Source organism: Chaetodon trifascialis, chromosome 6, assembly GCF_039877785.1.
Source record: "Chaetodon trifascialis isolate fChaTrf1 chromosome 6, fChaTrf1.hap1, whole genome shotgun sequence".
Taxonomy (NCBI): domain Eukaryota; kingdom Metazoa; phylum Chordata; class Actinopteri; order Chaetodontiformes; family Chaetodontidae; genus Chaetodon; species Chaetodon trifascialis.
This window is the reverse complement of record NC_092061.1, coordinates 25,520,973-25,545,699: the sequence shown is the minus strand read 5'-3', so window position 1 is coordinate 25,545,699 and position 24,727 is coordinate 25,520,973. Positions and strand designations below refer to the sequence as shown.

General features: G+C 41.8%; 1 protein-coding gene across 1 annotated transcript in view; it reads left to right on the top strand.

The window, feature by feature from the left end:
- Positions 1-24,727, top strand: part of zmat4a (zinc finger, matrin-type 4a) — a 118,116-nt gene that overhangs the window by 9,426 nt on the left and 83,963 nt on the right. The window contains exon 2 of the mRNA XM_070965387.1: positions 9,876-9,977. Coding sequence (XP_070821488.1) covers positions 9,876-9,977 — 102 coding nt within the window. The remainder of the gene's footprint in view (positions 1-9,875; positions 9,978-24,727) is intronic.

Sequence of the window (24,727 nt, the reverse complement as noted above, 5' to 3'; positions counted from 1 at the left end):
GGGCTCAGAGCGCTGCCAAAGTGCAGGTGACCAACACCCAGCACTGCACCTGAATGCATCGTGTGGAGACACAGAGCACTGAGGCTGCTGCTGCTCTGCTAACTTTTAGTTATAACTGCAAAATGAACAATTCCTGATGCTGCCGCTTCGCATTTCCGCTGGCGAAGCTGCTGCAGGCTTTTATTGTGAGATAGTGCCAACACATCTTAAATGGTCACAGTTGTTCACAGCTCAACTCAATGTGAGTGGAATGAATTCCATGCTACTGAAAAGCCTTTTATTTGTATTTATTATGTTATGTAGGATAGTATTGTAAGGACATTTTGTGTCTGAGTGCCTGGAGGGAAATACTTTGCAATTTGAACCCATGTGATTACAAACATCTCATATCAGATTTGACAGATGACGTGAGGAATAGTCCTAACAGCCACCAATAACGGACAGTGGCTAATGTCGTGAGAAATGTGCAGACTATGAGACTATAGACCTCATTACGACTTTTACTACGTTGAGTGCTTCAGCAGTTCTTTGTGACGGTGGCTCAAAGCCATGGCTTCCCAGCACTTCTCGCCGAGGCTGATACTCTTAATGTATGGAGCTGCTATGATTAATTGCCAGTTTTACTACTTGTATTACTGCATATGGAATGAATGACCAGCTTCTGATTTATGAGTTACCATGATGGTCCATGTGTAGTCATCATTCTCCATTTAACAGGTCCACACTTTAGTGATGAGAGTCTCTTTATTCTTTGAACTGAGGGGCAGCCACTGCAGCAGTCTGGTTCACTATTTTCCAGATGGATGTAAAGAATATTGTTAAATATTGTGAAATCACAACATTTCAAGAATATATTGTAGATTTGAATACATATGTATTTTTTTTTCTTGTCATTTTCTAATTTTGTTCTGAAAATATTTTTTCCCATTTATCTTTTTATAGATTATTGTAGATTTCAAGTTGTTGAAATATACAGTATCACTATCTACAGAAAAAAAAGTCTGTATCTTCATCCTTCATCTCATCTGAATATCCTCTTTCTTCTTTCAGTCCAAGCTCACTCTGTAACACTATATGTACACTGTACAGGCCTACACAAAACAGCACATTTGTGTGGCCACATGAATGCCTTACATTTCCTCCTACAACCTTCCTGTGGACACATTTTAGATTTCACTTTTATTTGTCAATTTTATAGCTGTCCCATAACTTGATATCTGTACCCCTCCAAAAAAGAGTAGCCTGTGGTAAAAGTTACCAAGGCCCAGACCTTAGGGCCCTCTGTGGTGCTCAGCTTTTGAAGCACACAGATTAATTAAATCAGCTTGCAGAACACATCTGATGAGCTTTTACAGGACCATGCTCTCCTGATCGCTTTAATTTCTTCATATTGGTTTCCATTTATCAGATTAGCACAAAGCATTTTTGCTTTCCATTTTCTCACAAAAGACAAATTCCACGCTAGCTGATAAAAAGAAAGACAATGGCAGAAGAAAAAGCAGCTCTTCCCATGGAAAAACTCAGAGATCCACTTTAAAATAGAAGGACACTCCAAACAGGATCTAAATTACATTGTACAAAAGAAACTATAAATGAAGGAAGGATCATTATGTTGCTGCATTGTGCATCAGTGCACATTGGTGCTCTGTGCTCAGTCAGCGGAGTGGTGGATGGGCAGACCACTCCTTCATCTCTCTCCTATCACTTTCACAGGTTATTGTTCTGGGTGATGGAGGCACTGGCATTTTGATGTGTTGTTGTTTAGCTAATGTTTCATGTATTTTACTTTTGTTTGATTTGTATGTTAATTCATTCATGTATTTGCATGTAAATTACACTGATGTTGTGCAGGATTTAAAACAGGCTGGAGCTTCTTACGCTTATGTGATTAAGGTTAGTAACAGACTAATGTTAGTTAGCTACTAACTAACTAAATGAACTCTGAGCCTGTTAGCTACTGTGCTGTAATCTACAGTTTCTGATGTGGTGACCAGGCATTAGGTACATTAGCCACAGCAAGACATCAGATAAGTGCACAGTTAACAATCACAGGAGGTTTCTAAACGTCTCATTTGAATACATGCTATTCCCATAACATTAGTTATTATTAGCCCTGTCTGTCATTGTAAAGCAATGACAGACAGGGCTAATAATTTCAAGGGATGCTGCACTTGCAACTTTTTTTAATTGGCCACCGTGAGTATTTTAATGAGACTCGCCATGAGTCCTGTAAAGTATGCCCATAATCATCTTTGGTTTGGTACCAGTGTGGCCAGACATGTACAGTGCAGCTATGGCAGAGTTGGAAACAGACTGGAATAAAGTGTTCAGGGCTGGTGTCGGTCATGACCTTTAAAATGCCTCTTTTCCTCTCCTTTTAGAGCACTTTGCTCTGTGCTACAGCTCTCTGACAATTTAATGATGGGGAGAACAGTCTGCGGCTGATCTGCCACAACAGCTTCTCACAAGAGGAAACTGAGGTCTCTGCGTGGGAGGTGCAGAATCACCCCAAGTGAATACAGTAGCACTTTAAATTAAATTAGCCAAAGAGGAAACAACACATTTGGCTTTCATATTGCTCTGGTTCTAGAAGATTGTTGTTCAGTGTAGAAAAGGCTCAGTCGTATTAGACAGGCATGACTGTGTTGTTTATAGTTGTATCTTTGATTTTAGCCATGGTAGCATTGGTCTGCAGGGATGGCAATGTCAGCCAGTTGGTCGGTCGGCACAGCACTTTGGTCTAGACTGAAATATATCTTGACTATCTTGACAATGATTGGATGGGTTGCCGGTTGCTGGTTGGATGGGAAGCATTGTACAGTCATGATCCTCAGAGGCTGATTGTCTTATTTGATCCAATGACCTTCTGTTTGCGCCACCAGTAGGTTGACTTACTTGACCATGTGTGACATATCTCTACAACAACTGGATGGACTGCCATAAAAGTTTTGTACAGACATTGTCCCCAGTAGATGAATCCTAATGACTTTTCATCTACAACCACCAACAGTTTTCACCTATGCTATTGCATATCTACAAGTCATCATGTACAAGTTGAACTAGCACAAAATTTGGTGCAGACTTTCATGGTTCTCAGAAGATGAACCCTAACACCTTTGTTGATCCTATTTCATCTATTTTTACCGGCATGTTGAAATTTTGGGGATATTATTGGATGGGTAACCATGGAATGTGCTACAGAGATTTATGTTCTGCTAACTTCTCATCCAAAGGCATCACCTGGTGAAAATTTCATTTTGTTGATTACTTGCATTCAAATACCTGCAAAACTAATGAGATTCCCATCTGCCTCACCTTTATGCTGACATTAGCATTTACCTCAGTGTTGGTGTGATGGACAATGAGGTGAACATAGGATCCGAGTTGAAAATACTGCCTTGTTGTTGATATCAAGGTCAGTCTTCTTGTGCCATGGCTGCAGCTGTGCCCTGTGGAGCTAATGATCACAAGTCAGTATCTGAGCTGTTCTCAGCCAAAGGAACACCTACTGGAAAGGCCAGTATAAGTCCAGCTTGTCTGTGCAGGCGTTTGTCCAGCTTCCCAGCTTAGCACCCTCCCTAATGAATTACAACTGACCTTTTATAGCTGCAACATCTGCTGGGTACTCACTGCTGTGACCTCCCTTTCATCTCTGCACTGCTTCCCTCCCACTGTTTCATCGGCTTTTTTACCCCCCCCCCAGCATCGAGCTTCCAGCCCCACGCAGCTTGCTTTGGCTGATTTGCTGGCAGCTCGTCATAGTCAAAGTGAGACGATAAACAGTGTTGACTAGGTGTGAGAATCAAGCTGCCTTCCTGCTAATTTGATCGTCAACGCGAGACACGCCACATTGTTCCCTCTATGACTTCTCTGTCCCGTGTTTCTCCTTCACCAAAGTGGCAATATGACTTCTGTAATGAGTTGACGGTGCTGTGCTGAGAGAGCCAGGCTGTAATGATGTTGACAACAGCTGCTCTGATCAGATATTGATGATTGAATTGTGTAGAGAACCCCCTGTTGGTTTATGATTGTGATACCTTCCCTTATCCAATTACACTGGGTGAAAATGAATATTTTTCTCAGCATCTCATTTAGAAGAGAGTCAACCTCTTGCAATTACAGCAGTGTATCTGACAGTAAAATCCATTAGCTTAATGAATTGATCACTATGGAGAAGGACATGTTAATTCAGTGAGCAGTGGCTGCTCTTTGGAGAGATGTACTTCACACTCAGCAAGACTTTTCTTGCTTTCCTTCCCGTGCTGCTGAGTGATGCACACATTCAGAAATGAAAAGAAAGTGCTGTTGTCAAGTAAAAGCTTAAAAGATAATTCTATACAAAAGTTATTGTATATTTTGGTCTTTCTGGTCATCGTTTGTCTTCTCAACAAGTTAAACGCTACGATCTGAGACTGTGGCGACATTGCTGAAAAGAAGTCTGACACAGCAAGAAATGGGCCGATCAGACATGTTTTAAAAAAGTCCCCAGGCTCGTTAAACTTATTTGTAAGACAAATCTTAACTTCCTAAAACCAGCTGTTCCGATCCACTGCATGCCCTGCTGCCCTTTGAGTAAGCTAGGCTATTGTTTTTCAGTGAGCCATGCTGAATGGATTATCATGACACCAAAAGCGTGGAAGCATTTTGGATTCGACACCATAGATGGAAACTGGATAAATGTAAGACTGATTGCTGACTCTGTAAAGCACAATTGTTGTGAATGTGAATTCTACAGTGTATTTTTGACTGTGTGTTGCATTCAAATTACTTCAAAGAAATTAAGTCTTAGTTCAACTTTGTTCTCACTTGATTTGGATTTGGCAAGCAGGCTTAATAATTAGAAAACTTAACTTTTGGATTTTAATTACCCTGAACTTGGCAAGGTCTGTCTGTCCTGCATGTTTTCTCATTAGTCACTGTCACACCCACAACAGGATACTGATTTAAAGCAGATCATCTGCGCAAGGTCATCAGTCAATCATTCTCCACTTCGCTACTCCATGTCTGTATGGCGTGTTGCTATTACTGTGGGAACTAATGGGAGGGAAGGTAAAAACTAACCCCACTTAAAGGTTTCTTTGGAAAGGAAGGGGAGATAAAAGACCCAACATAAGTGTTATGATATCCAAATGTTTGACATCATTTTGACATCATCATTCAACCATCCATACCCCCAAAAACCTGTCAGCTGGTCAGCAGAGAACAGTTAGAAGACTCCACTGTGGGAACTGCTTTTGAAGAGTTTCTGGCTAAACTGTTGAAGCAATTAGTTTGATAAATACAGGGCTGTCAAGGCTGATATAAATAATGGCCAAAAACATGCAAATAATTAATCCACTGTAGTAATTCTTCCAGAGCTGTGCACTCTGTGGTAACACCAATAAACTCCCATGATTACTGACTTTACATGCAGACAAAAGTTAGAGTCAGAGGTTACATCCTAACAATGGATATAACTAAATACTTCTGGGACTCCAGCATGATGATGCATTATTGAGACATACGAGGGAAATGAACACACAAGCTGTCCATTATTTTCTTTATCTGTATATTCCACATTCCTGGGTCAGGAATGTTCACTCTCAAACTGAGGTGAAAATGCAAATGTAACAATGAAACGAGTAGGAATGAGGCGTTCCTTGAGCTGTGGAAAATAAAATCTAAGATTAGAGTTGTTTTCTTTCCCAGGCTGCTGCTGCTGCATCTCTTCGCACAGCTGCTGATGTTGCCGCTGATGCTTCTGTTTCTTAAAAGAATTTAGGGTGATTAATCATTCATTTCCAGCATCTGTGCACCCTTGGTAAAACAGGCAGCGGGTCCAACACCGGCACAAACTGATAAAGCTCTCAAAGCTCATTTATGCTGTTTGTCCTGCACAATCTGAAAAGGAAACGCTGCAGTTCTTGACTGATTATAAAACTGAGGACGGGAGTGGTGTCACTGATTCATTTACATTTCTCTTCTTCCCGAGTCGTTTGTCTTCAGACACATTGGTCCCTGACATGTTTTATCCTTGTCCCGTCATTCTGGTTGTGGCCTCTGGGCTGCTGGTTATCAGAGAGCCGAGGGGCTGCAGCTCAGAGACAGAGTACATTGAGGTCATGTCGTATCCCAGAAAGGTGACGCTACAACTAATACTGAAGATGGAGAGAGAGTCTGCAGCTTGAAGGTCATCCTGTTATGATGAATAATATACACTGATTTAGTTCAGTAAATTACACAAAACCAGCATGCTAAAGCGCTTACCCTGCAGTGTGACAATTTCCATTATAACAGAATGAAAGTAAGTACAAAATAACATTTAGAGCAGGGCCTGTTCAGTGCACTGGCTGGCCTCAGTATCACTGTAACAAGTAACAGCAGTGCAGAAAGGCCAATGATATGTTTGAGGTGACATGGGGACAGTGTTGCTCTTGCATATTCAACATATTTAGAGGAGTCATAATTGATTTTTTGTCCAAGATGTAAACACAGCTTAGATGTAATCTTGAAGGAATATCTGCCTCTTCATCTGCTATCTGCTCTGTCATGTTCACGAGGTCGTCGCTAACTTTGTCTGGTTGCCGTTTGGTGCTGAAAAGAAGTGCGTTTATCACCTGCCACCTGCTGTAGGTTCTGTGAAAATAGTGTAAAGTGAACAGGAAAGTGAAGTTACAGGTCTTAAAACTGAAATGGTGAGCTGAAAGATGTAAAAACGCTCTGTAGAGCTGAGGGGAACTGCAGAGTTGGTGATAATACTCAGTGGTTACAAGCGACTCCTTTCACATAACACACATCATTTCACCCATGTGGGAAAACGTTGATTAGCGCAGCTTTAATGTTCTTTATAAAGGCTTGCCCACAACATCATCTTCATTTGAACAAGTAGTCCAGCAGAGGAAGAAAGATCCTCACTTTTAGTCCCCAGTGTGGGTCAAGCTGTGCATTACACTTTGTGTAATGCAACTGAATAGCATCTTTCATTAGATCATCTCCTCTTTGTCTAGCTGTGCTACCTGACCAGGAGGGGACTGACAAAGTGTTGGTTTCTGAGAAGTGTTAGGAACATTTTGTTGCATACAGCTTCAGGCTCGAGTTGGGTTCAGGTTTGGTTATTTTCAAATGTAATTTATGAAGAAATTTCTCTCTTCCGCTCTCTGACTCTTCTCAGCTGTTTGACCCATGCGTGCTGTGTGCTGCATGTAGATATACTGTGGCCAGTGGGAAGAGCGTGAGGAAATGTAGCCGATGTGTTTCATGACCTGGCAAACTAACAATCAGTAGTGAATAAATCAAAGCAAAAGCATAGCATTATAGCTTTGTGTCTCAAATTTAGCACAGCCTGTTGGGTTCAGTTTAGTTCTTAAAGATGCAGGCACAGGATGGGCTCACGTCTGCACAGACCTCTGCTGTCTGGTTAATGCTCAGGTCTTTCACACTCCGTACCCCCCAGTTCTGTTAAAAATTGGACTCCAAGCCTGAGCTGAGGTAACCCTGACGACATTATCAGGAACATTATTGAACTATTTTCACAGACTGAGTCATACTCCATGCAGTGAGAGTGTCCTTTAATGTTGGTCATAGCTCAGATTTTTATAGGCTGCATTTTTATATATTTGACTACAATTTTTCTTATGTTAACTAACACCTTCTGTTGTTCAGGAAGCTTTTCAAAAATATGCCTTTTTTATTTCAACCTCTCAAATATTGCTTTCTATACATCCAGTGGGAATGTTTTTTTCTTAAATTCTTCAGCTCACCTACAGTATGATTTAAGACTACTCAATGTATTATGCTGTGACCACAGTGAGAGTGGGCGCACCCTCAGCTGTTGGCTGGCTAAGGTGCAAGTCTCCATCACTGCAGCTTGATAGATAACTACTTGCTGAGACGAGTGGTTGTGTTGACTGAATGTTGCATTGAGCAGTATTTCTGTTTTGGTTGCACAGTGAGTACAGCTGCTTAAGCCATAATCAAAGAGTCAACCACATATGCAGCCGCAGCCTGAGCATGAACCATCTCCACAGCCGCAGCTTCAGCCAGCACGGCCGGGCTGAGCAGCTGCAGCTGTTGGAGCTTGGCCTTTGGAAAAGAAGACTGAGCAATAAATGCGTAATGTAAAGTGTCACATCATCTCTCCTTTCTGTACTACATCCACAGCATTTCCCTAAACCACAGGTCTCAAATTCATTCCACAAAGGGCCGAGTGGCTGAAGGTTTTCTTTCCAGCCAAGCAGCAGCACCCCAGACTTGACTCACTTCATTAGCTGATCTCAGTCTCCAGAAAGCTGATTGGTCAGACTGCATGCTCACTGCAGCCACACGGCCCTTTGTGGAATGAGTTTGAGACGCCTGCCCTATACTGACAATATAACTGGACTGGTCCAACACACTAACTGTTCTCATGTATCAGGGAAATGTAAAAAATATTGTGAGGGAGCACAAATGTTATTGTGAGCTAACTCAAAACTTATGTGAGGAGTCGCAGAAGTAGTTCAGAAAAATCACTCTTGGGGACAAACTTCAAGACTGGTGTGACTCAGACTTATAGGGCACATGTCACTTAGAGCTGCACCGTGGTCTCAAAAATACAAAAGCAACTCTTCATTTTGCACTTCTCATAGGCATTATGCACCTTGCCTGAAAACACAATGCTGGAAGTGTCTCCAACCAACAGAGCTCATCATTTATTTACACATCATCAGGAGACGATATGAGAAATATACAGCGCACCATACATCTTATAACACCATTAAATGACAATTTATGTAGCTAATGTCAAACATCTCTTGGTGTATCCATAAACAAGCGTCTAGTTAGCTCAAGAAATGAATGGGCCAGAATATGAAATCAGATGTTTCTGCTGGTGGCTTGGTATTTATAAGGAACTTTTGAACTGTGTTGCAGTTTGTCCTCTTTCTCTGCTGTGCCACAACTACCAGCTATGTGGATTGTCACATTTTGCCTGGAAGACATTTGAGAACATCATTTGTATGTGCCACAGAACAAACCATGACAGAACTTAGCATTAGCTCTAAAAGTTCTTTTCCACTGGTCATTTTGTGTCCATTGTCAGTGCAGAAAAGTCGGAGAGTCTGCTTTTATACCCACATGACCTCAGTGCTCATGTGTCGTGCTGCTCCTAATGAAGACCTGCCTATGTAAATGAGGATGAGTCGAGCCTGACTGCGTCCAAATATGAAATGTGAGCTCCTAATGGAAGCTGGGCTGCTTGCGTACTAGTAGTAGTAGTGGAAAGCAGAGATGGCTCAGCTATGTCCATAGAAAGGAAATAAGTGTTCTGCAGCCATCTCTCTCTGAATCCCATTTTCTCCTATTCACAGCAGCCAGTTCAGCCTTGTTTTAATGAATTTCCAGGAATATTAGCATGATCTGTCATTGTTATTTATATATCATCATCAAACACAATTTTGGGAGCTTTAATATTAAATGTTTTTTTCTGACTCATTGCTCGCAAAAGCCGCTCAGCATCAGTCACTAACTCAAATCCTGGAGGTAATGAAATATTGATTAACAGTGATGAAAGTATGAAATTAGATTGTTGTTCACTTGCTCTATTACATCTTGGTTGGTTTGTCTTGTGCAAAGCAAGGCTGCGCCATCGTGGCAGCATATCAGGCTTTTTGTATAAAAAGTCAATTTTGTTGTCATAACTTTTATACTAATTTCTTTATCAGCACTTCTTCGGTTAATGAATACCAGAGTATTTCAGACAGTTTTAATTAAATCAATCTGTGGGCCAGTGATCTAGCACAGTAACAGATCATCTCACATCTGAAACATGTTTATCTTGGAATATATTGCTAAAAATTCCAGGCTTTGCCACAAAGTGCATCCAGGTCAGTAACCATGTCTGTGTTTGTGTCTTTCTCCAGATGAAGTCAACAGAGGTGGACCAAGGGCTTTTCACAGACAGCTACTGCAAAGTGTGCAGCGCTCAGCTCATCTCTGAGTCCCAGAGGGTCGCCCATTATGAGGTGGAGATGCCCCCTCACATTACCTCACATGCCTCTGACACACTACACTCTTGGAGTTAATGAAAGGCTTGGGGTCACGCTGTTTTGGCTATGCCCCTAGAGACACTTTGCTGATCTATACATGTGATACCAGCAGCTGACATACAGTCAATATAAACACAGCACACCTGAGTTTAACCACTTATTTTTCCATTAAGAAGAGAATTACAATCAAAGTGAAAATACCATAGTGGTAGAAATTGAACTTTGGCCGCAATTTCCTCTCTGCTGCTGCTACATAAGTTGTGTGCTGTATAATTTCAAACACAGATGTCCATATTCTATGTGACTCATTAGTATAATTACAGCAAACACGCGAAGCCACCACTGAAAACCTCCACTTCATCTCCATTGTGTGGCACCACGCTCTTACACTCTGTCTTTCACTTTGTATTGCAAATTGAGGAAGTGTTTAAAACACAGGCTGCAAACATGACAGCTAATTCAGCAATGTGAGCAGCCAGAAAGTAATAGAAACCATCACGATCAGTCGTATTTACACAAGAGTAATCAAGGCTACACACTGAAAGCCATTTATGCTACATTTTGTGTGAGTTATGTTGCCATTTTTATGATAAATGGCTGTCCTGGCTCTTGCTGTTGTAACGTCCAATGTTGGGCTACTTTATAATGTGTTGCGGTAATGTGATGACTTTTTGTTTTTAGAAAGGAGTAGTGTGAGGGATTACAATTTTAAATTCACTAATTACAGGGTGGCAGCTCACAGGGTTAGTGGATCGGTCCCCAGCCCCTTCCGTCCACGTGTTCTTGCGTAACCCTAAATTGCCTCCGATGGATAAGCCAGCGCCTTGCATGAGAGCTCGCTGACATTGATGTGCGCGAGAGGAAACACAGCCCATTTATTACATTACAGTTACTAATCCCAGTCTCGCTCCATTACTTTGACATTTTGAGGGTCGGCTTGTACGCTGTTGTACCAGAACTTTGGTGAAGAGTTGATCTAAATTTTGCTCAGTGAACAGACGAGTCAGGCATTTGTTACATGTAGCTTGGCACAAGGGCTGCAGTAGAGTTGTGGGGAAGGAGCTGGCCTCTACTAAAAGAGAATAAATACACCTCCCAGTAACTTTAAAGTTGTGTTATTTACACTTCTCAGCTGCCAGCCAGCAACTTATTATCCTGTATTCAGGAATCACCTGGTGTTGCTCAGAGTTTGAGGGTGTTTGAAACCTATATATTCACTGTGAGGAGAGTACTTCTGGAGTGTGTCATCAGGGCAGAGTTTGCTATTGATGGTCAGTAAATAGTCACATGCAGACGCCATGTTAAAGCTCTGTCTTGTTCTATGTGTCTACACATGTTAAGATGGTTTAAAGTAGTTTCTGTGTCATTGCTGTTGGACTGGACTTTTTTGTTCTTTACTAATTAACTTTCTTTGGTTCTTTACCTCATATTTGGAGCTGTGCGTGTGCCTTACAATACTCATCCAGTTTAAATCCCTCCATGAAGGTTTCAGGATGGAATGCAATGGAGGGGACCGAGTTTAGTCTTAAAACAGTGATTCTCTCCACATTATGTTGCCAGGGTGCAGTCACTGCCTTAAAGGCGAAAGTCAGGGAGCAACATTCTGTGTCGCAGTAAACACCACACTTGTTACATAAAAGACAGTAACGTGATTGGTTGCAGCCTTGCTCTGTGTGACGGACACTAACACATATCTGTGGCAGCTCATAGAGCTTAAGCTTTGTTCACTGAGCAGAGCACTGAGCTCACATTAGCTGATTTGCATCAGCTGTTCATTCATGCGTCACAACCACTGGCTCACTGTTTGGTCACCAGCTCACTGTTAGTGTCCAATCATGCTCAGGTGTAGAGTGCAGCCATTATAACTTAACACCTCACTGTTACTCACTACCGCTCTGCTGATATGCTAATGCACAGTGCACGGTGGCACAAGTGGTAACACTATCGCCTCACAGTTAGAAGGTCCCCGGTTCAAATCCCGCTGTGGGCGCTGGTGGTGTGTCCTCCACCATGCCTTCGGTGCCTGCTCGAGGAAAAAGGGGGCCTTTCTGTGTGTTCACCCCGTGTTCACCCGGGGTTTCCTCCTTAATAACCCCCACTAAAAACATGCAAGATGATCACCACCTGACCAATGGTGGCGGAGAAGCACTGGGTGCCAGCGTCTGTGTCGGCTGGCAGCTGGCAGCTGGCAGCCCACCACTCCTGGCCTGCCGCGGAGGATCAACAGACTGAGGATGGGAGAGCTTCTTCCTCTTCTTCTTCTAATGCTAGCGCCATTTGCTCCCTCAGCTCCCTCCGCCACCCCTGCCTCATCCTTATGTGCTTAAGTTTTTGGTGTTTATCATTTAGATTAGTTCTCCCAGCAGAAGCCAGCTTCATCCACCAAATCCAACTGTATAAAATCATTAAATTAACAGTCACTTCCTTGAGATGTTTCTGACTGAATTAGTTATGCACAGTAAATACTCCTTCTAGAAGGTATGCATGAGTCATATGCCTCCGTATATCACGATCCAATATACCCTGACACACAAAAGCCACTCTAACAACCCTGATCATCCACTTCAAGGACAGTGTGAGTAAAGCAGCCAGTTGCTTTCCTTCCTTCCGTGTTGTCAGGTAGTGGACCTTTCTCTCTCTGCAGATGCTGCCTCTCACTCACTGTCACTTTGAGTTATGAGAGCGGTCTGACTAAAGCCTGCTGTCGTTGGACATCTGCAGTAACAGGGGTTGAAAGGACTCGTATGAACAGTGTGGCCCACTCTAAAGTTTGAGAAACTGGCGGCTGTTTATTGTTTCCTTACAGACCAGAAGAAAAATGTCTGGGACCTGGAGTCAGTTTAACATTTTTATTGATTTTCTGTTGTTGTTCCGAATAGAGACCAGGTTGCTGCTGAGGTGAAGGCTCATCAAAGAGAAATAAAGTTTAGTTTACTCTATGTAACATTGTGTCTTGAATGTGGAATGCTCAAAGTTGGCTTTACTTTGTCTCTGAGTGAACCTTCCTTTTGCAGCTCTTAACAAGTCAGACTCTGCTTCCTGCAGGGCGCTGTGCTCACTGTGGTGCTGTGGAGTGCTATTTAAAGTAGTCATAACTGTCCATGGGTAACAGGAGAACTGCTTTGTTCTTCAGGGCGTTGCAGGAGACAGGAAGTGGCTGTACCAATCCAAATCAAATATTCATTTTGTTATTGTGTGGTGAATGCTGAATACAGCACTTGGCCTGTTGCCTCTTGGAGAGGGGGCATATTTGGATTCTCTTTTAGCACAGTTAGGCTCTAATGCATCATGACAAGTTTGGGTCACGGTGACGACAGTGAGAACAAAAAAACAGATGGGAATAAAGGATCTGCTAACTTTACTTTCCTTCAAATAAACGAGGGCGTTTTGTACCTAAGAAGAGCAGTTGCTTCAGTTTTCTTTGCATATATTTGTCTGAATTATTCCTTTTGCACTGTGTTTGTAGATTCACTCTTTAAAGTCATAGCAGCAAAATCAGACTGCTTTGTTGAATATTGAGACTGTGCTATAGATTATGCCTTTGACCAAAACATCTTTTTTCATTTCTACTAAATGTGATGACCAAGCTGAATGATATTCAGTGGTTTGAACAGTCATAATAAAAGTATGGATTGTCCCTGACATGCAACTCAATGTGGAGTCCAGTGATTCAGCAGAGCACGAGAACATCTTTTGTTTGGAATAAATCAGAATAATGATCATGCGTAGCTGTGTCAAACAACAAAAACAGAACACAGAAAGTAAAGTTTGCTTCAAATAAAGAGCTGGCTGGATTGTCTTACAGTGCCTAAGGCTAATTGGACGAGGCTGCACATAATCATTTTTATAACTCACTGAAACAGACAATCTGACCCGCCTTACTTCAGGACTGGCAGGTGTGGTGAGGTGTGCTAACTCTGTTTCAATCAGCCAGCTCTCCTGGAGTGAATTAACTATGTGAATGTAGAATATGTACATTATTGATATTTGCTGGTCTTTCACTCCCATCCAGGGAGCAGCTCAGCACAGCAGGGAGAGTGATGATAATGATTTCCTCCCTTCAGGAATCTAGCCTCAGAGCCGACAGGTGCATTCTGTGCTGGAACTGGAGCTCATGAAATACAGTCCTGACTCCCAAAAAAGGGAACGCTCTGTAGAATGTAAATAAAAACAGAAACAGAATTTGTAAACAAACTGTTGTGTTCCTGAGCCCATGTAGTCATATCCTTCATACTCTTTATCCAATCATGTGTTCATAAAGTGGTGAACCTCATCCTCGCTTGTGAATGACTGAGCCTTTCCAGGTTGCTCCTTTCATAGCCAATCATGATACTATCAGCTGTTACCAATGAACCTGTTCACCTGTTCAATGTTCCAAACAGGTGTTTTTGGAGCAGATCACATCTTTCCCAGTCTGTAGTTGCTCCTGTTGCAACGTGTCGCTGCATCAAATTCAGAATAAGCAGAAATTGGCAAAAATTAATGTTGATGAGGTGAAAATTAAGTGTAAAATGTTTGCACTGTTTTGAGTTGAGTATATTTTCTGGCCAGCTGTGACAGCAATAGCATGTGCAGAGCACTGACACATCAAGCTCACTGCCATGATCGAGGGGATGCATTTGATATGTTGCAGTGAGAAGAGTATCCAGACTGGTTGACTGTACGCAGTAGCATGTAGGCTTTGGGTCACTGGGTGATTGATGTGTGATCAGAAACATTACATCCGCTATCATGTAGCTACAGTGGTGAAAACAGTCTTACAGAATATCACTAAATATTCACACACTATCACAGCAACTTTTGCTTTTAGTGTTTCTCAAACTCGAAAAAACCTGAAACTTCAATGACTGAAAGCAGAGCATGTCTGCAGTAGAGCTGAGCAGCCTCCATATACAGAGTGAATCGCTACATCTGGATGAGTGCATTACTGGAAACAAAAAAGAATTGATAGTGAAATCTTCCTCCCTAACCCCAGTATTTATACCTTAAATCAAGCATCAGGTTTTTAAAGCTTGAGGATTAATTCCATATCCCCCTTCAAGCTGAAACATTCGTGACAGACTGGTCATCTAATTCACACTAATATGGTGATCTCTGATCTAGTCCAAGTCCCTTTGAATTTTCATGCATTGCTTTTAATGGAATTTTAAACTGCTAAAGTTAAAGCAGTTCTTGGGTGACAGTAGAAACTGGAGATGTAATTGATCTTTAAACCTCCTTTTCAAACACATCAAAGCCAGCGCTCCTCTGCAGAGGGGATGAGAACCGTCTCTGGTTCACAGTTCAAAGACTTGTGTGGCTCATGTTAATTTATGCATCCGTCTCTTTGCATGTGTACTGGATTGGGTACTCTACTGCCTCTCTTTGACAGGCTGCCCTGCTCCAAACCCTGCAAGAAAGCCTCTTTAAAATCACTGCCTGTTACTTCACAGAGAAAACAGAATGGGGAGTGACCCGGGAGTAATCATTAAACCAGGTGTGGGAGTAGTAATGTGTGTGCGCTAATGTTGAGGAACCATTTTCCAACAAATACACCACAGCTCTGAAGTGTTCAATGTTTCTTTTACTGAAGTCAAACCCATGTTAGAATGCATTTTAAACACTGATTGAATGCATTACTGCCAGGCAATTCATTTTGCTGCTTGTAGCTAGGATGTGTGGCATACTTTTGGTGTTGTGTCATATTTGAGGTGCTGCATCTTCAAGTCCTTATTCCAACTGCGAGTAAATCATAACAATTCAGAAACAAAACTTTTTTTTCAAATGAGGTCAAGAAAGTCCTCCTGTGCCCAGCCTGTATTGCATCCCTCTCATGTGTTCTGTATGCTGGGATTCGTCAACCCAAATTGGAATCGCCACATTGAATTTATCTTCTCTTTGCATTTGGATGCTCAATACATTTACATATAGAGTTCTAGATTATTAATAGATCCTTTTACCTTCTTCTTTCAGCAGCATGAAGTGCACATGCCACAGCAGACTTTCTTCAGCACACTTTCATCCAGTTACAGTATTGTGTATTTCAGCCATTTTAGCCTGAATAATCTCATTCCCTGCATCCAGGAACAGTGCTAGAGACTCTTTTTTTTTTTTTTTTTTGCAAAATACCACCATACTAATATAAACTTCTGCTCACAAAACGGAGCATAATAATGTTCCCGGTGTTCCGGAGATGCAGCAGCCACAGTGACAATAACGGCAGTATTTGGCTGCTTGGGGGAGATTCTGATGTTAGCATTTAGCTGACTTGTGCTATTCTGACTGCTGTGCTCTTTGTCCACTTCATGTCTTCACTAATTGCTTTCCATTATCTTGGATGCATTGCAAAATGAGTTTGTCTATCAATGTTTTATATGCAATTTTGTTTGTGCTGCTGACTCTACAGCAATTCTTAGTTGGTTTGCAAGAGGGAGTGGAAAGGTTTAGGAGATCAACAGATATACAGTGTAACCTTAGAGCATATCATCAAAAATAATGGCTCTCAGTACATTGTTCGACTATTACCCTGCTGTGATAAATAGATGCTTCATTGGCCAGCAGCAATGTTGAAAACCCATGGGAGAATGGGACCAATAATAAATGTCCAGATGATGTCTGTAGTTGTTTATGCTGCACTCACATTAAGGTCACATGTTGTTAGACAGTGCATTATATGTAGAACAGAAAAGCAGCAGAGAAGGTGTGTTGTGGACTGGCAGGTGACGTGACATGTCTTACATTTTACTTTGGCCATTGTCTTGAAAAATGGCCCTTATGGCAGAAGAGATGTTGCTGACAGTCTAGAAATACTCTTACAGTGTATGAACAAAATTGTGATGAACCAACTGGGAAAGTGAATGAGGGAATAAGTAGGAACACACCTCTTCTACCTGCAGTATCATGTTACCTCTCCCTCATTCTCCCCACTGGATGTGACCCACTGTCTCACCCTTTGTCCCGGGTGTTTTGTGTGCAGTATTCCCACATTCAGCAGTCCAGTCAGGGTGTTGAATATGTATGGAGTTTTAGATGTGTGGAGGAGACTGCAGGGCCTGATAACTGCATTGACATCGTCTGCCCTGAAAGATGCTTGCCTGACTGTCTCATCCTCACTTTCCCCCAGTTCCCAACACTTGCATGTTGTTTGTTGTTGTTGTTTATTATCATCCTATCAGCCCTCAGTGTGTCAAGATATTTACCTCCTGTGCACCTGGTTGGCGGTTTAGATTGAAAACCATGTTGTTGCTGTCAGATGGGGACGGCCATATTTCATCCTCTCATCTTGAATGAAAATATAAGGGTCATAAATCCAAAATGAAGACTTAGAAAAGCAGAGTGGTGTTTCAGTTAGTTGAACAATGGAGTCTGAAGCTGAGCAGCTGTGCACAAAGACATAATCTCCCTGGCTGAGTTAAATGTAGGTGGATGGTGCAGAAGAAACACAGTTCATTGGAGTGCAAGTTGCCTAAAGGGCAAATTGAAATGGCAACGGAGCTGTGGTCAACGTAAAAAAAGAAAAAGCAATGATTTTTTTTTTTTTCTAATATGTTTATTTGTGAGCATGAACCCTGTGATGGTCAGCTACGGATGCCTTAGTGACCACAGTAGTACACCAATGTTACCTGTTCGATTGTGGTGAGTCAGACAGGCTGACCATTTCGAGCAGATACCTTCAGACTGAAATGTTTGTTGATCTGCCTCAGAGAACTGTTTTGTGTAATTGAAACATTTGGATTTTTACAATGTCCAGACCTAGTTTTGTACTGTTCGGGGTGTTGTTCTCCATCTTGCCACCTTTCTAAAGAGAGTAAAAACAGCTTTTTACCACTGATCAGAATTTATAATGCCCCCATCTGATACTGCATTTGAGAGACGTGGAAATGACTTCTGCCAAAGCTTCATCCATCCATCCATTATCTATACCGCCTATCCCTTTCGGGGTTGCGGGGGGCTGGAGCCTATCCCAGCTACAATGGGCGAGAGGCGGGGTACACCCTGAACCGGTCGCCAGCCGATTGCAGGGCCACATACAAGGACAAACAAACATTCACACTCACATTCACACCTACGGACAATTTAGAGAATTGACCTAATGAGCATGTTTTTGGTCTGTGGGAGGAAGCCGGAGTGCCTGGAGAGAACCCACGCATGCACGGGAAGAACATGCAAACTTCACACAGAAAGGCCCCGCCTGACCCGGGGATCGAACCAGCAACCTTCTTGCTGTGAGGCACGCGCTACCGTGCAGCTGCCAAAGCTTCACAATTCTCTTATTTTGTTCACTGATTTAATAATAAAATATGTTGAAAAGGAAATGCACTGTCTAGTGATAGTGACAATCACAGTTAACCTGGTGTGCAAACTGTTATTATAACTGATAGAGACGATGGCCAAACCAATGACAAGGCTCTACCTCCATGCTAAATATTATATATATAACACCAGCATGCTAACGAAAAGCGATCATAGTTCATTCTGAGAGGGACATGAATGTGTGTACCAAATTATGTGGCGATGTGTCCAACAGTAGATATTTCACTCAAAACCATAAAATGTCAATGTCATGATGACGCCAGAGGAAAAGTCTGGCCATCACCAAAGTCAGGCGTATGTATCATCGGGGAACCATGAATATCTGACAGACCAACAGACAGATCAACAAAAAACAGCTGGGCTTGATAAGAGCCCGTCTACAGCAAAGCAAGTTGAGTCCGCGTCAAACAAATAAACCAAAGCATCACGTTATTTAATATCCTTCTAAACGCACTTGCACATGAAGTAAGCAGTCATCTGCCGGTTGAGTCAAATCTGAACATCAGCTCTTTTATTGTTTCCAAGGTGACCTTAGATGGCATCATTTTAACGTTTTACAAACCCGGAGCTGTTACACCTCCCACCACTCACATGGCTCCATCAGCTCATCACCAACCCGTAGCATGTGGGTGTAGGACAGTGTGTCAGCTATTGATGAGCTAATCTGCATTTTCCAGGCCCGCTCTGTTTGACCTTTGCAAATATTGATTTTTGAAGGAGAGGATTAGTGGAGCACAGGAGCTCAGTACGAGTACTAGTAGCTGCCCTCTGGTTCAAATTGTACCATCACTCTAAACACACACAAACAAAAATGCACTGCAACTCATTTGTAAATGCACTAACTGACACGCTGGTTTGAAGTCAGGAAACATGCACCAGCGTCTTTTTACTGTGTGTACTTGTGCAGGAAGCTGACACAGTTGCACTGCTGGTGATTTCTTTGTGGCCCTGCTTGGTCCCTGCAGCAGTCTGTCATCAGTTTGTCGTGTTTGACAGATAAAGAAAGAAACTAATTTCCATGATCCCTTCTTAATTACTTCTCATGCATCATTAACACAGTGAGGTCTTCTAATAGTTTCAGCAGGTCGGTCAGAGAGTTTATACACGCTCTTGTCTGCAGGAGTGATGTCCACACTACAGCCATCGATCATCTCCTGTCATTTTCATAGGCTTTAGAGTTAATGGGATGGAAATATTAGCCATTTCTAGTGCTGACAGAAAATAATCTGCAGTAGTGAAATGAGACTGAATCATCATGGTGCCTGCTGATAATTGAAGAGGCTGAACAGTGCTGGTCTAGTGAGCCTTTAGTGAGGAACACGTAATCAACTGTAAAGCTAAATTTCCTCTTTATACAAGTCCTTCTCATTAAATTAAAATGGAAAAAGACAAACATGTCCTCCTCAGCAATCTGTCTCCATGCAGTGCACCAACAACACACACATAAGAAGAAGGAAATTTAAATGCTTCCAAACATGTTGGCACAAAGAGAAGTGGCCCAAAGCTTCTCTGGTAAGCAAAAACTGCACCGCTGAGATGCTTAGCCCTTTTTATTTAGTTCACTCTAATGCAGCAGCATTTACACAGTTTAATTATGAGCCTGTCTCACTGGGAAACAGTGGAGCGAAGGAGGGGTTATTAATGGAAATAGTCCTGAGAGATCAGTTGTTAGTCCACCCTTTAAAAAGCGGCACTGGCGAGCAGAGACAGAGAGAGATAGGTGAAACGGTCCTTTTGGCTCTCAAAAGATGATTAAACGAGTTCGAAACAGCCCGGAATCTTTCTGACAGGGAGGCGATTAGCCGATGAAGCGTGTCAAATTAAAAGCGCGCAAGATGCAGATTCCACTCACACTTAGATCGAATTCTTTCACAGTTTCAGCATGACTCAGCTCATAATCCCAGGCAGGATTTTAATTTCAATATAACACCCCCCTCTTCCTCACCACATGTGCTTCCAGCCCCGTGAGGCACAAATTCAAAACAACAGGCTGCATTTTAACATTGTGGATCTCGCCTTCGGTGGTGTGGTAGAATTGTTTTTTGCATGCAGTGATCATTTTGTGTGTTATGGCTGCATGAATACAGAGGATGTAGTGCATCATAAACACAGTGATAAAACTGTGGTCATTCACATTTAACAGGCTTTGATCAAGCTCTTTTGGAGGTTTGCAACCTTTTTTTATTGAAACATAATAACAGTTGTATATGCATATTTCTCTGTGATGGTGGTTAAGAAAAGCTAATCACAACAGAGAAAATAATACTTTCTTTAGGCTCCCTGTTCTCCATGTCCCTTTCCCCATTCCTCATGTCACTTTTTGAAGCAGGATGGGAGGATGTTTCCTTTCACCCTCTTTCATCCTTTAAGGCAAAAGCTGCTGACAGTTTAATGAGCCTACAAGAGAGTCGAATTTCAGGATACTTCTCTTTATTTCTCTCAGAGACAAACATGTACATCACTCCAAAGACTATTATAGAGGGGTTGCTTATTTTAGTATATTGTTGTTGTTGTTGTTATTATTATTATTATATATTACATTATTATTTATAGTCTCATTTTAGACACTCACATCCGGTTACACCTTTAAAATAAAGCTTGCTGTGAATCACAGTAAACATGTAGTTGACGTTGGTTATGTTTTTTGGGTTTATAAATTAGTAAAAACATTTTTTGCTTTTTACCAGTTGTTTGCAGCAGAGTTTGTGTGAGTTCCTTGTCTGTTTGTTGAGTGATTAGGCGAGTCCAGGATGTGTTAGCTTTGTCCAGGGGCTGAGCTGAGTCATGATGGGGCGTCACATACATTACCAAGGTCAAGCGTGAATGTAACAAAGCAAAAGAACTGACTGTAGCTGTATCCAGAATGCACTCAAGTGAAAATGAAAATTCAAGGTGAAATGATTTTTTAGACGTACAGTTTACTCAAAACGCTACTAGCCACCTCTCAAAAATTAAAATCTTAATCATTATTGTGTTTTGGGGACTTTGGTGAAGGTATTTTGGAGGCTTGTGAGGGACAGGATTTTAAGAAGCAAGCAGTCTCCACTTTGTATTGTAGTGTTCACAGTGCCATCAGTCCATCTTTCATGAGAAATCATCTTGAAATCCACTGCTGGAAAGAAGAACAAAAGCCTTCTAAAGCTCTGGGGAATAGAAATGAGATATAATGTTTGGAGCTGTCAAAAAGAAAAGCAGTGGAGTGAAATGTACTACGGTTTAGTGGGGAGACATTGTGCTTGAATGGCCCACAGAATCATAATATATTTAGTCTTTTACATCTGAATCTGACATTGCATTGTTTCCTTGAAATGTCACAAGCTGAACTGCGGCTGTCATGGCACGGTCATGGACAGACAGGTACAGGCAGACCTGTAAGTGTGTATCATCAAACATTGACAGGGCTGGTCTGTCTCTGCAGCAGGTGACATTGTCAGTGGTGTAGAAGTACAACTGAGGCGACATGCATATCCGCATGATGTCATTTCTCTGGAAGCCAGTGAAACAGCTGCATTTGTGCTTTCTAATATGGGGTGTTGCATAAAGCCGAAGGGCCTGTTCTCTTTGATCTCACAGGGTTTTGTTCGCGGTCGATAACGTGTTTTCAGTTGGGAGCTTGAGAATCGACTGCATGGCCTACTTTCGTGACAGCGTTCTGCCAGCCGTCTCAGGGTTTGCTCCACATATTGTCTACTGATCTCTGCTCAACGATCCCTCTGCCTGCTTCCAAGTGGGTTTGCTTCATGTACAGAAAGCCCAGTCAGCTTCAGGTGTGTTGTCTCAGCCTGGAAAGGGTTAAACTTTAGAAGAAAAAGTCAAAGAACAAAAGATCATGAATCCATCTCGTAGTCATCTCAAACTTGTTGTGAAAGCAATGAGGCGCGAGGCTGCTGTTTATTCACATCAGACTGCCAACAGTGAAGAATTGAGTTGGTTCCTATCCCGAGAAACACATTGAACTTCTGCTTTGATGTATGCTCTGGCTGCAGTGGCTTGTGTTGGTATGAGCCAGCTGAAGTGGCTTTTATTATTCCAGCAGTGGATAAGGTTGGCAGGTATTAGTGCAACAAATGACTGATAGAACACAAACACCAGGCCTCTCACAATCTGCACAACACCAATAAGAAATTAAATTACATAATATCAAAGTCCACCTATGAACTAAAACATTCAAAAAGAAGGTAAATGCAGTCAAAAACAAAAAAAGTACATTTAACATAAACAGGTGACAGAGTCATGAAAAGAAGTAACAGATCTGAGTGTGTGGCCTCTCCCGTTGCTCGCAGGAAGAGTGCAGGTTGTGCTGATAGATAGGCCTATTCCGACTGGAGCTCAGCAGGAGCACGGATGCTCCTGAACCCAGCCACTTCCATTAGTCCTCCACCATTTCTCATTTCATGCATACAGAATCCTTGTAAATGTGTGCGTCAGTGTGAAAAGTGCCCTGCAGAACAAGACATTTAGTTTAATGTCTTTTTTAAAGCAGGCTGTAAAACCATTTTGAACTTTAATACAGCACGAGTCCTGCAAGGTGTTTGCTTCTGTTAATTCCAGCTGGTCTGTGATGCTCCTTACCATCCAAAGGAAAGAAGGTGTGAAGCTGCTGCACTTCTGTTGTTCAGGAGACAGTTTGGGTTTTTACAAAAAACTTCAAACCTGCATAAGTTGATTTGTTTTAGTCACATGTGGACAAAGCAACTCAACACTAGCATATTCTCAACTTGATATGTCTAACATGTTAGCAAACAGCTGCCAGTCCAATATTCACTCTTCGTCCAGCCCTTGTCAGGTCTCCACTCACTCCTGAGGAAACATCTGGCTCTTGAGCTGCTAAATGCTCCACTGTGTTCACCAGCTGGTCACTAAGTTTGTCTGTTTGCTGTTTGGTGCTGAGCTGGTAGTTTATTAGAACTTTATTGCTGACAACAGTCTCCCGCAGCAGCCGGAAAGATGCAGATGAGAGCAGGGAGGCTGAAAGAAAAAAATAGTGCTGTGGGCCGGAAAACCAAAACAATGAGCTGAAAGAAGCTAAATGCCCCCTAGAGCTGAAGGGAGCTGCAGAGTCAGGGGATAACACTGTGAGTTCATCACTACGAGCAACAACTTTCACATTCCACATAGTCATTTCATCAATTTTTAATATGAAAATGTTGATTGTTGAGACTAGAGCTGAGAACTATAGTTCAGATAAGAGAAGAGTTTCCTGTTTGTATCTTAACTTGCTAATCCAACGCAGTGAACAGCCAGGCTCTTTTTAGTTTTGTCGAACACATACCGACATTGCACAGTAATTCTTAGAGACAGTCATTTGGCAGATGCTTTTGTCCTCATCGAATTACAAATCAAAGCAGCGCTTGAACCACCAGCCCCGACATTTAATGGCCAACCCACTGTAGCACCTGAGCTACAGTCACTTAAAGATGATTATTTTGGCAATTTGTCTTAGTTTGGCAGATGGGAAAAAATGGGGAGAGAACAAGCAGGATGCCAAGCCAGAATCTACTCCAGCCAGAATCAATGTACAGTATATCTATGTATGCTACATCTGTATATGCTTCTAATGTTATATATTAGTAATAAGTTCCATCAGTCCCCAGCGCTGGCAAAGCTTTACTAATGCATGCTGGCTTGTTCAGTGGTCATCCATTAAAGTGACAGGAGAGCTGCGTGGTGTCAGATTAATTCCTTATAAAGCACCGCTCTGAGAACTTCTGAGGGGGTCTTACTGATAATCACATTGACACAACTTTTAGGAAGACCACTGAGTGCACAGAACAGCTTTCTTACTGTGCTGCAGCTACAATAACAGTTTTCCTTATCTCCACCCATCATTCATGTCACAAGTCAAATCAGATGTCTGTGGCTCTGTTTTTTAACAGAATAGAACAACAATAAAAAGAAAATCTGCCAAGAATCTCCAGAATTATTCACAATGTCTTTTACACTTTCAAAGTTAAGTCTTCATTTCAGAATATGCAGTACAGTAGAGCATCAGAAATTGCTGTCTTCATACTGTGGCAGTAAAAACTACTGTGCTGAATTTCCTCATTGTTAAAATACTGATGTAATGATCCCAAACACTCAAAGTACAATAATACCTTGATATTAAGACCACGATATGATATGTACTGTAACATTAAAAATGAAAAAAATAAAGAAAAAATACTTGTATACAGGGTGTATACAGTAAATAATTTACTGTATACAGCATTTTATTATTCATATGAAATTAGTTTTTAACTTGAAGTGCTTCTGTGTTCCGTCTTTCATAGAATAAAATAAAGTAGCCAGCCATGACCGAAGCAAAAACTTGAATGATTGAACCATGTACAATTTCAAAATAAAAGCAGTGCAGCAGTCAGTAGCAGTCCTTTTAGGAAATAATTCAAAGAGCTATGTCTAGTCTGTGATTGGAAAAGAGGCTGCATCTGTAGGTC